This window comes from Gavia stellata, chromosome 8 (genome assembly GCF_030936135.1).
Source record: "Gavia stellata isolate bGavSte3 chromosome 8, bGavSte3.hap2, whole genome shotgun sequence".
In the NCBI taxonomy this organism is placed as follows: domain Eukaryota; kingdom Metazoa; phylum Chordata; class Aves; order Gaviiformes; family Gaviidae; genus Gavia; species Gavia stellata.
In genome coordinates this window covers 41,356,145-41,370,984 of record NC_082601.1, presented here as the reverse complement: position 1 = coordinate 41,370,984, position 14,840 = coordinate 41,356,145, and the positions used below count along the sequence as shown (strand labels likewise).

The window sequence follows — 14,840 nt, the reverse complement described above, 5'->3', positions numbered from 1 at the left end:
CCGTGCATGCTGCTCCCTGCTGTGCAGGAGATGCTTTCCCCAGCTTCCAAACATACAGGTGATTTCCATGTGTGGCTGAAAAATGCCAACGGAGCAAAGGCATGATGAAAGCTCATTGGAAGGTAGTGGATTTTGGCAGTGCGCGGAGGCTCCTCCCATGCTGCTGCTGAGGCTGGGAAACTCATCACATGCGGCCTCTCGCATGCCTGGAGGAGCCCGGTGGGATGCGCAGCTGCGGAGCATGCAGCACCCCAGGATAGGGAAGGAGGCTTTGCAAACTGAGTCAGGATGAGGCCCCAACTCAGGAGCTGTCCCTGCATTGGGAAAACCCCCTGGGAAAAGGTTTGAGCCCATGCCTGCAAGGAGGGGAGCCAGGGACATGGGCACCCGGGGATCAGCACGGCACAGGTTTGTTAAATCCTTGAGCCCCCGTGGAAGAGAGCTGAGTTTACCACTTACAGGAACAGACTGTCAAAGAAAATTTGCAGGAGGGGATGTTCTCCTCCCCATCTTTACGTGACCACCAGCATCAGATGGCCCCACGATGGAACACAGCTGTAGGGACGATGCGCAGGGCTGACCAGAGTACAGCCTGCTCTTTTGCAATGAGTTTGGCTGCGGATTACAAACAAAAATGCCTTTTTATTCTCAAAAATAAAATTAAAAAAGGAAAGGAAAAAAGGAGGCAGCATTCCAGCAGCTGCCTGTTGCAGCAGCAGCAGAAGAGGGCTGGAAACGAGGTGCTGTTTTCAGTGCGCCGCTTCCTAATCGAGCGATGCTCAAATGCCCACGGGCAAAACTGAGGTCTCAAACCGGGGGTTTGGGTTGGTGGGGAGGTCAAATGCACCAGGGATGCTTTAGAGGAATTAAAAAAGCTGTTGAACGGCACATAACTGGGGGGAAAAACACCCTCTGGGGTGTTAAATGGAGACGTGCGGGTGGTGGTTGCTGGTTCCCGAAGCCGTGGGGTGCTGCAAGCCCAATGTGGAAAGACTCCCCATCTGTTTCCCTATGCTCACACCGCTTCCCAAGGCAGCTGGGGCTGGCCCGTGTCTGAGGCAGAAAAATGGGGCAGATACAGCTTTGGTTAGATTGGGGAAAAAGTGCTAAAAATGGGAGGTAACCCTCAAGCCAGGCTCTTTGATCTGGGATTAACCCCATCCCCAATCTGCGCAGGCACGACGCCTGGCTTCCTCGCTCACCTCCCGCTTTCAAGATTAAGCTGGCTTCGATACCAAACCCTTCAGAGCTCGTTAAGCTCTTCCAAACAGCAGATATTTTTCTAGCACTAACAAGGCTTTTGCGCTTGGCTGCTAAACCCAGCTAATCCGCCCTGTCCTGCTGGGAAGCGGGTGAAAAGGGGCTCTTTGGGCGGCATTGTGAGGATGCTCTGACTTGGCCTGTTTCAAGAAATAGTCTCCCTTGGGAGGAGAATTAAAACTCTCCTTGCTAGGATTATTAGCACATGTTCCCTAAGATCACGAGCGATATGCAGATGTCACCTAAAGCAGCTACTACGAGCTCCGAGGTTCCCACGCTGCACTTAGTCTGTGTTACACCACTGTGTAATGAGCTGTAATCGTCCTCAGAGACCTTGTGGGCTTGTCCACTGAAGTTTTTCAGGGTAATGTTTGCATTTTTAGGTTCTCCGTTGGACAGCTTGCTGCTTTTAGTCCCAGATCGACACCTACAACCTGCTGTGCATCAGCAGGCTTTTAGGTGTGAAGAAGGAGTGCAGCTTCCAAGCTGCTCCTCTGCCTTTCTCCCATGGCTCCTTCCATCCTGGGGGAGAAATAGCATCGAATAAAATAGCTAAGCTCAGTAAGGAGCCAGCCTGGAACCACCTGCATCCATGGCTGGGATGGCACCGAGGGCAATGCAGAGTTGCCATGCTTTTGCCCATGGTCTGCATCCCAAGGAAGAGGGATGGAGGATGAGAAAGCATGGAAAAAACGAAGGAGTCTTACAATGCAACCAGAGTTGGTGGGGATTTTGAGTAATCATTTTGGAAATGGCTTCAGGATCTGGCAACTTCTTGCTGTGTGTCAAACTGTCAGCCGGTTCATCCAAAATCCACCCCTGTATAACTCGGAGCACAGCCAGGCTGGCGGTCCAGGGAGCTGGATGTTTCACCCGACGAGCCGTGCGGGGAACCCAGCACCCAGGGCAGGAGCGGGTGGTTGAGCTCGCTGGCTTTTCCAAAATCATTTCTCCTTTCTAGAAGCCTTAAAAAAAAGGAACTGGGGCAAAATGTAATGCCATGAGAGCAGCGGAGCTGTGGGTTAATGGGAAATGTCGGGCTCATTGTATTTAATCCTCCTGCTGCAAAATGCCTCTTTTAAACCATTGATCATCTTTTACTTAGAAAACCGTTCTTGCCACAAAAATTGCCACATTTCCGGGGAAAAAAGTGTGAGCAGTGAGGGAGCGTATTTAACTTTCCTTTCCAAATGGCACTTGTTTAAACTTTTAGTTGCTACACAGTAAGCGGTAATGCTGTCATCCGAGATTTACGTGTGCTGCTGTTAAACCATCCATAAATACAAGGATGCTGGAAGGGCTGGAGTAGGGAAGCAGCGGCGAGCCGGGCAGGGGAGCCTGAAACACGTACGCCATAGAAGAGTGGCCGCAGCGGGCCAGTGATTTCCAAAGCAGGCTGTGTCATGCCCTCTGCAATAGTCCAGTCAATATCTAATGCAATACTCATTTTTTTTCATTAACCTCCAATGCAACCTTCCCATCTGCAGAATTAATCACTGCTGGAAAGCTAGACGAGTACTTTAGAAATAACAAACTACTGCCTTCGTCCCTAGCAACATTTTTTCAGGCCTTTCAGTTCATTGACAAGGCTCATGATCTTGCAGATTCCATTTATATATCAATTGCATACACATTTAAATAATTTCTACTGTTTTTTTCAGGAATGACAACTTACCTGGCCTTTGCCCACTAGGATATCCTAAAATTGAGGACGAGGCATTGTGGGACATGGTTTAGTGGGCATGGTGGTGTTAGTTGATGGTTGGACTTGATGATCTTACAGGTCTTTTCCAACCTTAGTGATTCTGTGAGACACTCGCATCACAGGTGAGATTCCCAACAGCACACTGGGGTGCTTTCACCCCAGGTTTGGAAGCTGGGTTTTGATGGGTCCAAGAGCTGGGTGTTATTCCCAGGGTATTTCCCTGCCTATTGAGGCACTGAGCTAGGCAAGTGCGGGCTTCAGGATCTTGGTTTGGAAATCCCCATTGCTTGCACCGGGCTGTGAAACCATGAGGTGAGGTTTGCCCCCCGGCACAGCTTTCCCAAAAGCTTTTCACCACAGGTGGCCAAAAGTCGCCCCTTGCCCTGGAACATGAGGCAGAGCCCGTGTCTCTCTCCCACATCTCTCTCCCACATCTCTCTCCCACTCATGTCACTTGCTCCCTGGGTGGGAAAAATCCCAAAAAATGGGTGCCTCGACCTCCTGCCCTCGCTCCCCCTGCACTGGCCCTTCCCCAGGCCCGCTTTCCCGGGGACCACAGCCATGCCTATGCACAAATCTTCAATCATCTGCTCGGGCTAGGTCTTTATAATATCAGATTTTAACACAGCAATACAGTGAGGTCATCGCAGCCGGCTGCACTCTTATTTCGGCACAGTCGCTATAGCAGCGAAGGTCGAAACAAAACATATAGTTCACCAAAGCAAAATTTCCTGGCTGATGGGGTTCATTTTTCTTTATGAGCTGACTTTGGAAGACAGCGGAGCGGCAGTTAATGGAAACTCGAACGTCTTTCTCTCTCCCCTGTCTGCTCCTCCGTCTCCGCAGCAATCGAGATAAAGGTTAGACATCTGGTTCGGATCTGCTCTGTTTAACTGAAGAAAAGACCCGCTCCTGCCGTCTCGTAAATCATCCCGCAGCTGGAGCGCAGTCCCAGCTATTTGCTGGGGCTGTTTACCCCGCCACGTCTAATTTAGCCATGGGTTTAGCTTTTGGAAAGGCTGCACTTCCAGCGCGCTGCCTGCTGCCATTTTGTGAGCGGTCCCCGACTGCTGGGCTGGGGCTCTGGGTGGGTGGCAGGGGCTGAGACATTATCATGGGTTTAAAATTATCTCGGGATTTAAAGCCATCCGGGATGCCGGTCTCGGTGACAGGCACGCCAGCAGCGGTCAGCTCAGCTTGCAGGAGCGGCGCTCGCTTGCGGCGAGCTCCCTGCGAGATGCTGCTCCCCGGGAGTGCGCACCATGCCCCATAGAGCTTAGGGGCACGCGGGGGCTGTAAGCAAATGAGCACCCGCAAAACCTTGCAGATTTAGCATGGCATCTTCTGAATCCACTTCTCTCAGCTCATCATCTCCTTGTTGCTCAGAGTTTCAATGACTTTAGGGTTGGGAGACGTATTATTTCCACCTCACAAGCAGGAGGCTCAAGCAAGAAGGGACGAAGCGTAGGGTGATGGCCACACAGAAAACCCATGGCCGAGGAAATGCCCACGCTTATGTCTCAGTTATCTGAAGATCCTTTTCTCCAGGCTCAGCTGCTTCAAGTTTATCTTCATCTATGCTGAAGCACTTGGATACAGTCCTAATTTCCAGGAACGCCTGGCATGGAAGACATCCTTTTCCTTAAACTCTTGACCTTCCAATGTCAACCCTCACAGTGTAGGGCGTTGCTTTGGCGTGGCGTTGCTGGAAAACCCCCTTTAACTGAAAGGGGCTAGGCAGGTACATGTGTACATCTGTATACTGGCTTCTTTTACTGATGTAATAAACTTAATACTGGCTAATAAAATGTGTCAGAGCCACTTTGCCTCTCCTTGTAAAGGTTTCCCAAGAAGGCTATGATTAAATGCAAAGCTACAGCATTAAGAGAACCTAACCAAGCAGCAAATGCTGGTGCTATCCTAAATTTAAGGGTCTGGCTGCAATGCTTAACTCTGCCACATGTCCTACTCTTCTTTTTTATCATACCATTGGTATCATAAAAGGTTATGTCTCTGCTCTGGTGTTGAACCCTGTGGTTTTCACCAGCAGGCTCGTAGCTCACTTGCATCCAAAGGCAGCATGTTCATTCAAAACCCTCCGGGTTTCAATTGGAGCAAGTGAGATTTGAGACTGGCTATTGGAAAAGCCATGTAATAGTTTGTCCCAGGGACTGTCCGCTCCCACCCTTTAGGAAAATTGCCCTAAATCTCTGGAGTTTTCTGGAAACAGGTTAGACGAACTTTTGCAGGGCTGACGTAGGTTGGGTTGACCCTGCCTTGGAGACCCACATAAGGTCCAAGCGAGTCTTGGATTTAATGCTTTTTCTTCAAGTCCTAATGCTAATTCTGTCACAGACAGCAGAGCCACCAGGGTTTATTTTAACAGTGACCCTCCTCATGAACTATTTCACACCGAGGCTGCCCAGAGGAAGCCGCAAAGTCCTACATCCCCTCCTGCATCCACATCTCCTTTTAGGAGTGGCTCCTGGTTGTCTAAATGTGGGCCCCTGGTGCAAGTAAAGATGCTCAGTGTTGGTTGGCAATACCTGCGTGGGGTTGCAAGACACGGTAAATGTTACAGAGACCCTCCCCAACATGCACCATGTAACTGGTGCCCAAGGGTTTCTGAAATGGCTCATGATGCCTAGGTGTAGGCACCCATATTGTCTATATCGATGGTCAGACCTTCCCAGCATTGCTTCGGGGTGCCTCAGGGCATGAGTCCCACAGGTGAGTTATGCTAAAACATGTGGGCAGGCTTATCCAAAAGACGATGCGAGCAGGTCAGAGGCGGAGGAGGATGCCAGGTTACCCTCTCCACTGACGCTGAACTTTTTTACAAGATGTCTTGGCAATTAGCAGAAGTGATGTAGCTGTTGTGGTCTGGCAATGAGAAATGCAGTTTATAGGGCGCGATAGTATCTTTTATTAGCCTGATGTGCCTCAAGAAAGCAGGCTTTCAGGCACACAAGTCCTTTTCAGGCCACAGCCCCAGGGTTTGACAGCATCAGCCCAACCATGGGACACGTCCTCCGGCAGCTCCCTCAGGGCTCATGCCAAAAGATGGAGAGACTTTCTAAACAGTGTTGGACTACAGAACTGGTCTTTCCTGGTCAAGGCTCTGCTTCCACTAAAGCTCTTGTATTTCACAACGTGCCCTCAGCTTATGGGGAAATGCTGAGCTTGAGTTCAGCTTTTATGTCTTTGCTGTCTCACTCTTAGGCAGGGGTGGAAGACTGGCGCTGTACCTTTCAAAGCAAAGTTGTGGGCGTTTTTGATGCAGGAGATGTAGATAAGATGTCTGCATAAGAAGTCCTGCTTAAGGAACCGTGTCCTCTGGATTACCGCACATACATCCATCACGTCTGTCTTGTGTTCATCAACACAGTGCCCACATTTCTTTCAGGATGCTGCAAAGCAATGGTTTCACAAAGGGATGGGGACTATTTAGCCAGACCTAATTTGTCTGAAAAAAACCACATTAGGGGAGCAGCCCCCTCCCCTAACACGGGGGGCTTGGCGACTGGGGGGATGTTAGCTGGATCCGCAGCATGGGGATGCTAATAAATGGCGAAGGCCACCCCAAAAATAGCAGGGCGCAGATGCTGGGGCTAACCATCGGCAGCCAGGAGCGGAGCACGCTGCTCGGGGCTCTGCTGGGCCAGGCTGAGCTATTTTTACTCCTGGTCTGGTCCCGCAGCCACGCTGGCAGATGTGCTCCCAGCTGCAGATGACTTCCATGTGTAACCCCACGCGCTCGCTGGCCGAGGGCCCGGGGCGTAACGTGCTTCCTTAAAAGGCTCGGGAGAGGCGACTGCAACGCCCCGCAGCCCCGGGGATGGGAGGGGATGGGGGGGGCCTTCCCAAGCTGCCTGCTCCCCCCTGCACGCTCTGAAAGCCCAGGGTTGCACCTTCGCATCCCAGAGCGCTGCACGGTCCATCGAAAGCAGCTTTCCCGGGAAACTGAGGCAGCACTGGCATTGGGAAAACCCCTCCCTTGCTGCAGAGGGGTGGGAGGCCGGAGGGAAGGATGATTTGTGGGTTGCTTTAAACTAGCTGCAACTTTTATCCCCCATGAGAGCAAAAAAGGGGGTCTTCAACATGCCCCTGTGCATGGTAAAATGCAGGGCAGGCTGCTCTGTCCTCCGGAGCGGCCACAGCTGAGGGTGGACATTGCAAGAACCAATTATAAGAATAAATTTTAAAAAGTTACCCATTCTTTTTTAATGAAGCCCTTGTGATGTGCTCGGAGAGGGCGCCAAATAAACAGCGCAGCTTCCCAAGCGCAGCTGCCAGAGCTCGGCTCGTCCCCAGCCGAGCAGCGTCCCTGCCGTCCCCTAACCCTGCGCAAGTGGCTTAGTACTGACGGGAAATTTTGGGAGCTGGGCCACTCCATGTACCGGGAATGGCGTAAAAGCTGGGACACCTAAAAATGTAAATCCCCACAGGGACAAAGCCCAGAGCAGCCCCTTGCCATGATGAAACTGCATAAGGACAAATCTTGGACCCCTGCAGATCATGGGCAGCATTGAATGGGGAACCTGAGGTGTCCGGCCAGCTTAGTTTAGGCTTGTAAATGGTGTCATGGAAGGCAAATCATCCTGTTGGAAGGGCTGCTTTCAAAGGCATTGTGTACGACACATGTGGAGTGTCTCAAGACATGGTCCTTGAAGACCCACCTGAAATGCTTCAGAAAGTGGCACCCTGAAGAGCGGGGCAGGTGAGCACCAGGTCGCCTTCTCCTCGTGACAGTCCCACCCCAACCCATGGAGGAAGACACTGGACAAGCCATAAATTGCAGTCTTGGTCTCCTTTCCAAGATGGGTTTAACCAATGCAACCCTGTTCTCCAGAAGTGAGTAAATGCCCTCTCCGTTGTGAACTTGCTCTGGTTTGGGCATTCAGCTGCCCCTGCTTCCTTGGGTGAGCTCCGATAAGGACAGGAATATCCTGGGGTAAAAAGCATCATGGCTATGGGCAGTGAAGGAGACATCTGAAAATGCCCGTGGGGTCGTTAAGTCATACAGGTTAGAAGGGACCTCCAGATGCCTCTGGCCAAACACCCTGCTCAAAGCAGGGCCAGCTGAGGCCGGGTTGCTCAGGGCCATGTCCTGCTGAGTTTAAATTCCTCCAGGGTGGAGATTCCACCACCATCTCCCAAGACATCCTAGTCTCCACCTTTTTCCAAGCTGGAAAACTCCAGGTTACCAGCAGCACCTCAGTGATGTCCCCCTGAATATCCATACTACATCCATCCTCCCTTTAAGGGGGTTTCCCCCCAAAGAAATGGTTTCCAGACGCTGGAAAATTGCTCCATGATGCCCACCATGGCATTTACAAAGACAAAACCATGAGTTTCTCAAAACCTCCATTAGACTTTATTTAAAAGTTCTTTGTATAGACTTCCTGACACAGAATCCACAATAAAAATAAAATCCCCCTCCCCCCCACTGCCCTCCCCTCCCCAAATTGCTTTGCTTTGTGTTTTATAAAACATAGAACATCAGAAAAATGCCAGAGGCATCCTACACCACAATTTAAAAATTTGTTAACTGAGGCCTTGGTCCCAGCAGTGCATTTGCATTTGGAAACCTTGCTTCCTTTTCCTTGCTAGTTTGGTTGGCCACGTATGTTACAAATGCATAACAAGAGATCTAGTTTGAAATCTAATCCAGCAAAAGGAGAAAAAAAAAAGTCAAATAAAAAAAGGAAGAATGAACAATTGAACCACTTGTTTATCAGAATTAGCTACTCTCTTACACGAAGGCTTCCCCTGTAAAGTTATGCTCAGTTATGAAAACGATAAAAGCAAGCATGTAACAGTTGCAGTGAAATTATTATGATTTTTTTTTTTTGTCTCATTTTTATGTTGCCTTAGACAGGCAGACTGCCGGAATCGGAAAGAAAGGGTAATTTAGAGATGTGTTCAGACACAAGAACAATCTGCAATTAGGTAAATATTTGGTAATGTTGAAGCTATACAATATAACCCAGACACATGTAGCACTCAGTCCACAAACAGTTTAGCACCATATTGATAGGTCATGCAGCAAAACCCTTTCTTCAAGGTTTGCTTGGAAGTTAAAAGCATGAAATAGTACAGTGCAAGGTAGTCTATACCCTTAGCTTCTATAGGGGTAAGGTGGCAAGGGCTGATGCTCCTGGCTGTCTCAGAGGTATGTGTTGACAGGTCGCTGGCTCTATGTTCCTATCGTCGTCACCACACCAGGGTTGATGTTACCTGAAAAGGTTTGATGGAGAAGAAAGAGAAAATTAAATGAGGTTTTTCCATGCATGGGAAGAATATTGAAGGAAGGTAAATGGAGTGAATTGCCAGGACTTTGCTATGGAGTCCAGAGCACCACAACCAAGCTCGCTGCAGCCGTGCACTGGACTGGAAATGCCAGGGACTTGGCTGGCCCCCTCTCCAGCTGAGCGTAAACTGCTTACCAGGGACGCAAACTTTTTCACATTCTTTCTGCGTGTTAAATCTGTTCTCGTTGCCTCCGCAGCCGCCGTACCAGAACCGGGCACAGCTCTTGGTCTCCGGGTCGTAGTACCATTTCAGCACAAAGTTCCTGCAGGTCCCCTCGTCTTTTTGCAGCCGGCAGATATCCGTGACTGCGGATAAAAGCAGGAGCAAGAAGAGTCAGCAACAGCACTCCTGGGTGAAACACAGTCTCTCTGACTGTACGTGCATGGTAGAGAAATGCCTGGCATGCAAGCTCAGACTTTGCCCGTCTCCTGTGACTAAATCCCATCTCTTAGTTTGCAAAGAGAAGGTCTTTCTTTGGAGGTCACCAGCCCTGATCCACAAGCCCTCGGCCACGTTGCTGTCGTGCAGCCGAGATGAAGGGAGAGTGCTGCACGGCAGCGCGTGTCTGCAAATCCCCTGGATTTGCAGGCAATGAGTTGGCAGGTCTCAGAACTGGGAGAGGACTGGCTGGGCTGCAAGGGGAAAAGTATTTGCACCATCATTTTCCTATGAAAAATACTGTCTTCCCCTGAAAAGAGAAATCTTCAACATGAAGATGCTCCTGGATCTACCACACACTGCCCTGCGGTATTCTGCATCCCTTGCTGGGTGAGCGGGGAACACCATAACAAAGTACCGGGATGTATTAAAATGAAATTGCCAAATAAATAAATTTAAAAAGTTTTTAAAAAAATCCAATATTGGCCACTAATTTACGATCAAGTCACAAACAAGTCATTCCCTGCAGACAGGGATGCAAAAGCATCTCGTGCCACCTCTGCTCAGCACAGCATAAACACCAGTCATCATAGTTCGTCCTGGAAAAGCCTTGTTACCGTAGCCCTGAGTCATGCAGATCCCCAAAATTTCTGGTATCATCACGCTTATCAGCAGTATGGCTTCAAGCTGCTGGTGTCCAGCCTTGGGCATGCGTAAAAAAATCATTCAATCATCAGTCAAACAGGTATCAGTAAAACAGCCAGCACCGAAAAATGAACAGGGGCGAGGGGGAGTCAGATGGGCAAAGTGTAGTGTTCCTCTTAATAGAGGGATATTTGCAACCAGGACCCTTTTTTCAATTAATTAAAAAAAATAATAAAGTCTTTTATCTTTTTTTTTTGCTCCAAAAACAAAGATACAGAGCACACCAGCAATGACTGCTGGGGAAATTCAGGTCTTGAAGTTAGCGTCTGATAACCTTGTCTTAGGATCATGCCTTTTGTAAACCACGTGCCAGAAATCAAGCTACTTAAAGGTCTTGTCTCTTAAATTGTGGTTAATAGTCCCAAATATAGGGGAATATAGAGCGAATATAGGAAAGAGTATATAGATACAGGGTGAATATATAAAAAGGTGTATTTGTAAGCAAGTTTCCTTGGGGTCTGATGAGAGCAAGGGCATGCTAAACCCTTCTAAAGTTTTCTTGGGAAGGAGGGCGCAGAAGACTATCCCTGAAATCCCGACTAGAAAGTAGGTCTGGCAACAGACCCTAGGCAATAAGAAAGCCCCGGCGGCGGGTTTACTTTAAAGGAAATTGCGGCTGGTGCTGGCAGCTGCCCAGAGCCCAGGAACGCTGCAGCGAGGCCGGGATGCTCCTGGGAGGGGAGGTGGAAATGCCCAGACCGATGTCAGGCATGCTTCTGGGCAGACCCTGCCAAATGTCTAAACTTTTTCTGCCCACTCATTTTAATTGCGTTTTTCCCTCCTCTTCTGCCTGCAGGAGTCCCTCCATACCGTGAACGACTGAACAGATCGCTGCCAGAACAACGCTGTGGTCAAAGGGGTCAGACTCAAGTGGTCCATGCTGCTGCAGTCGTGATGGACATCATTGGGTGGTTTGTTTGAGCAGTGGGTTTTCTGTTTAGGTAGGAGGAGCTGGGAATATGACCCTTTCGAGAGAGGAGACGTGTCTGAAAGGACGCTCCTGCCCATTGTCCTGTTCTAAATGCAGCTTTTTGAAGCATGATTTCTTTTTTAATCTCCGTTTTTCCTTGGAATTTGAAATCAATATTGACCTTCCAATTCAGCTTTGCTTTTGGGCTCCTACAGCCAAAAGCTTCCCCATGCCTTTGGCAGGCTCTTTGCCTTTTTTTAGTCAGCTTTGATTTTTTTTTTTTTTTCCCCAAAGTCCATCTCCCTTCCTTCCTGCCTTCCAACCTACTGAAAGCCAGCAGATGTGAATACAAGAATGACTCTACCCCAAACCCCGTGCACCCTTTCAGGAATCCAACCAGTAATCAAAACATTCAGCTGATGGGAGGTATAACACAATTTTTGTCTGCGGCACGGAGTCCAGGCAGCCCATCTTTCCCCGCCTTCATCCCCTTTGAGAGTGGAAGCAGCCTTCAGGCTCAGCAGATGCAGAGGGAATTTCAACCACCACTTTAAAGGCAGATCTGGCTTCAGGAAAATTGCCGAAAATTGACTTGAATTGTAATCTTTAGTTTGCCTGCCCTAATATTCACACCACAGGGGGCTTGTGCCACTCCCCACCATCTAGCAATTCTTCTAGCTGAACCACTGGATGGCATTTTAACAGAAACCTCCCCACCCGCCCAAAAAAAAATCAACAATAAATGAAACAAAAGCTAATCCAAACATTTCAAAGAATTGATGGAGACCAAGAACTAGGAAGCTAAAGTGTGTTTTAAGCTGTGGCTGGCTCTGGCCACCGTAAGCTGGGGTTTTAATTCATCCCGTGGAGAAAATGTGCCTGGGCTTCGCAGTTGCACTTACATTTAATTCTGTCATGGTTAAAAAAGAAAAAAAAAAAAAAGGAAAAAAAAAAGAAAAAGAGGAGATAATTAAAGGTGATCACAGCGTTTAAAAGGCTTCAAATGGGAGGTGGGTCTGGTGCACGTTTTTGCACCCAAAGAACCCTAAGGTTTAGGAGACCAACTCATGTCTCAGCGTTGCACCCAGCTCTGGTAGCTGGTATGGGCTGAAGCGACAGCCCGACCCAACACACAGCATTTTAAAAGCTGAGCTGCACGTGAACTCTCGTGCCTCTTTTTCCATGGTGGATTCAAGCTCTGATTTTGCAGAAAAGGAAAAGAGAATAAAGTGGTGAATAGAGCTGGGGACCCTGGCAGGGCGGGCAGAGACGTGAGCGTCCCTTCAGGGCCCCTCGGTTGCTTTTCTTGACTATCTGCCCAGGGCAGAACGGCGCCAAGTTCATGAAATATCACTTTAGCCTGAACAACAGTTGCTGGAAACATCATCAAGGCATGTGACGATGATCAGAAGGGGCTGGTCTATGGGACGGGGCTAGCAGAAACATACGCCCTCTGGAGAAAAACACATCAGGGAGGCTTCCCTGCTCTGTGAGGATGAAATCTTGCTCTAGATTGAAGCTACAGGTTTCTGCACAAGCCATATGCTGCTTCCTCTGGCAGGAGGAAACTGCAACCAATGGATCTTAGTCCATGATGCTCATTTGCAGCCCAGGAGCACCTAGCAATCTCCTTTTGCAAGCAGCTGCCACGCCAGGCATCTCCATGGCTGGTGGTGGGCTCCTCCTCGCTCGCCTGCGTGTTTCTGCAGGGGCACCCACATCTGGACTCAGGCTGCACCGCTGCCAGTGACAAAAATTCCAAGTCTGATATAAGGAGCCTAAAATACACCTAAGAAAATCAAATGGGTGGGAGGGGTCCTTAATTTGCCTTTTGTCATGCCCCTACGAGGATTAAAGCCTTGCCATTAGGTACCAGAGCTTGCTCCGCTCCCAGGTTTCCCTCCCATCTCTGCAAAGGGCCGTGAGATACACCTAGAAGGGGGAGGCTGCTACACTAGCAAGGCTTTGCTGGGGTCAGGTTCCCCTCCCAACCCCTTGCTGAACCAACACAGGTGATTGCAAGTCTCTACTTCCTTGAAGAGGTTTGCAAACACAACCCCTCAGAAACTCCTCGAGGAGAGGAGGTCATTGACATTTTCCTGTGGGCTCCTCCCTCAACTTTGATTTTTATCTTTTGGTGCAAAAGGAAAACATCTGCAGGCAAGACCCGAGCCCCGTGGAGTAATTTTCCATCAAGTGTTTTGGTTACAGGCAGTGAAACTTTTGCAATTCTTTGCATCTCAGCGAAGGCACACCGCTGAGTGGTGGCCTTGGTTAGTCATGCATTAGCGATAACAGAAACTGCTTTGGGACTGTGCCACGCTCTGGTTCAGCAACCCCACGCTTCTCACGATATCCAGTGCTTGATTTTACCATATAGCTGTGGTTTGCACTCAGGTTGTGCAAACACAACACGTCCTGGTGTGACAACACGCATGCAAGGTGACTTGCTCATGCAAAGCAGATGGTAGGGCATGGTCATGTCAAGGAGCAAATGAAAACGAAGTCTAGACTACTGGCAATCTTGTGTTGGACAAGCTTGGATGCATGCTATGAAATGGTCAAGGTGAAGTAATGGATTTGCTTTGGTTTGTGATTATTATTTTTTTTTTTTTGGGTGTTACCTGACGATAATCTTTTCTCAAGGGGTGGCTGCTGCATGGCTTTCTCAGCTGCTGCTGGAGGAAAAAGTGCGTGGGTTTGGATTTCAAATGATGTTTTCTCTCTGATCCAAACATTATTTGACAATATGACAAAATACAAAAGGATTAAGCCCCACGTGGTACTTACATGGTTTTAAGCATTTGCTAACGCACTCAGCTTCGGCCTCAAATCTATTGGCATTACCACCGCAGCCACCATACCAACCCTGGCTGCAGATCTTGTTTTTGTAGTCAAAGAACCACACAATCTGATAGTCCTTGCACTGCATGCCCATGTCAAAGTCCAGCAAGCAAGGGTCTGGCCAATCTGCATGTCAAAAGGTGCAAAGGTTAAGTGACTCTGAAAGGGTTAAAAGCCAAAAAAGGAAAGAGATTGAAAAGAAAAAAGGAAAAAAAAAAGCCCAGTACAGGACTGGTGGCATTTCCTTGTCGTGTAATTTCTCTTGCTGAATGCAAACCTTCCCCAGCCTCTAGTTTGCTTCTCCCCTGTTCTTGATTTCATCGCGCCTCCAAACCCCAAGTCTCAGGAACAAGGTGGTGGGATGCCCTTACTCCCCACAGGATTGGGCCCTCACACAACTCCCACCATCTGTTTTCAAAGCTCTTTGTCTTGGCAGTAACTTTTAATACTTAAGCATGTTTATTTTATCTCTAAAGGCAAGCTGCACCTGGTAGACTTTAAGGCTTGATGAGGATTTAAACATATGTTCCTTTCCTGCCCAGAAATGATAATTTAGGTCCAAATCCCAGAGTTTTTATTAGCAAAGACAGGCCATCTGTGCTAGCAGCTGCCTTTGCCTCTATAAGGAGGGCAGAATTAAGGGCTTCCTCTGAGGTCTGTAGGAAGATACATACATGGGTCTCTCCTGTTGCACAGAGAACTAGAGAAGACGACTCAGCTAAA

At 48.8% G+C, this 14,840-nt stretch overlaps 1 protein-coding gene across 2 annotated transcripts in view; it reads right to left on the bottom strand.

The window, feature by feature from the left end:
* Window positions 1-8,424: 8,424 nt before the first annotated feature.
* The window catches only part of COL6A3 (collagen type VI alpha 3 chain), a 63,185-nt gene continuing 56,769 nt past the window's right edge, over window positions 8,425-14,840 (bottom strand). For both annotated transcript variants that reach the window (XM_059820465.1, XM_059820466.1), the window contains 4 exons: window positions 14,064-14,243; window positions 13,898-13,951; window positions 9,415-9,585; window positions 8,425-9,205 (listed from right to left, as the gene is read on the bottom strand). In XM_059820465.1, coding sequence (XP_059676448.1) covers window positions 9,165-9,205; window positions 9,415-9,585; window positions 13,898-13,951; window positions 14,064-14,243 — 446 coding nt within the window. In that variant the 3' untranslated portion in view covers window positions 8,425-9,164. The remainder of the gene's footprint in view (window positions 9,206-9,414; window positions 9,586-13,897; window positions 13,952-14,063; window positions 14,244-14,840) is intronic.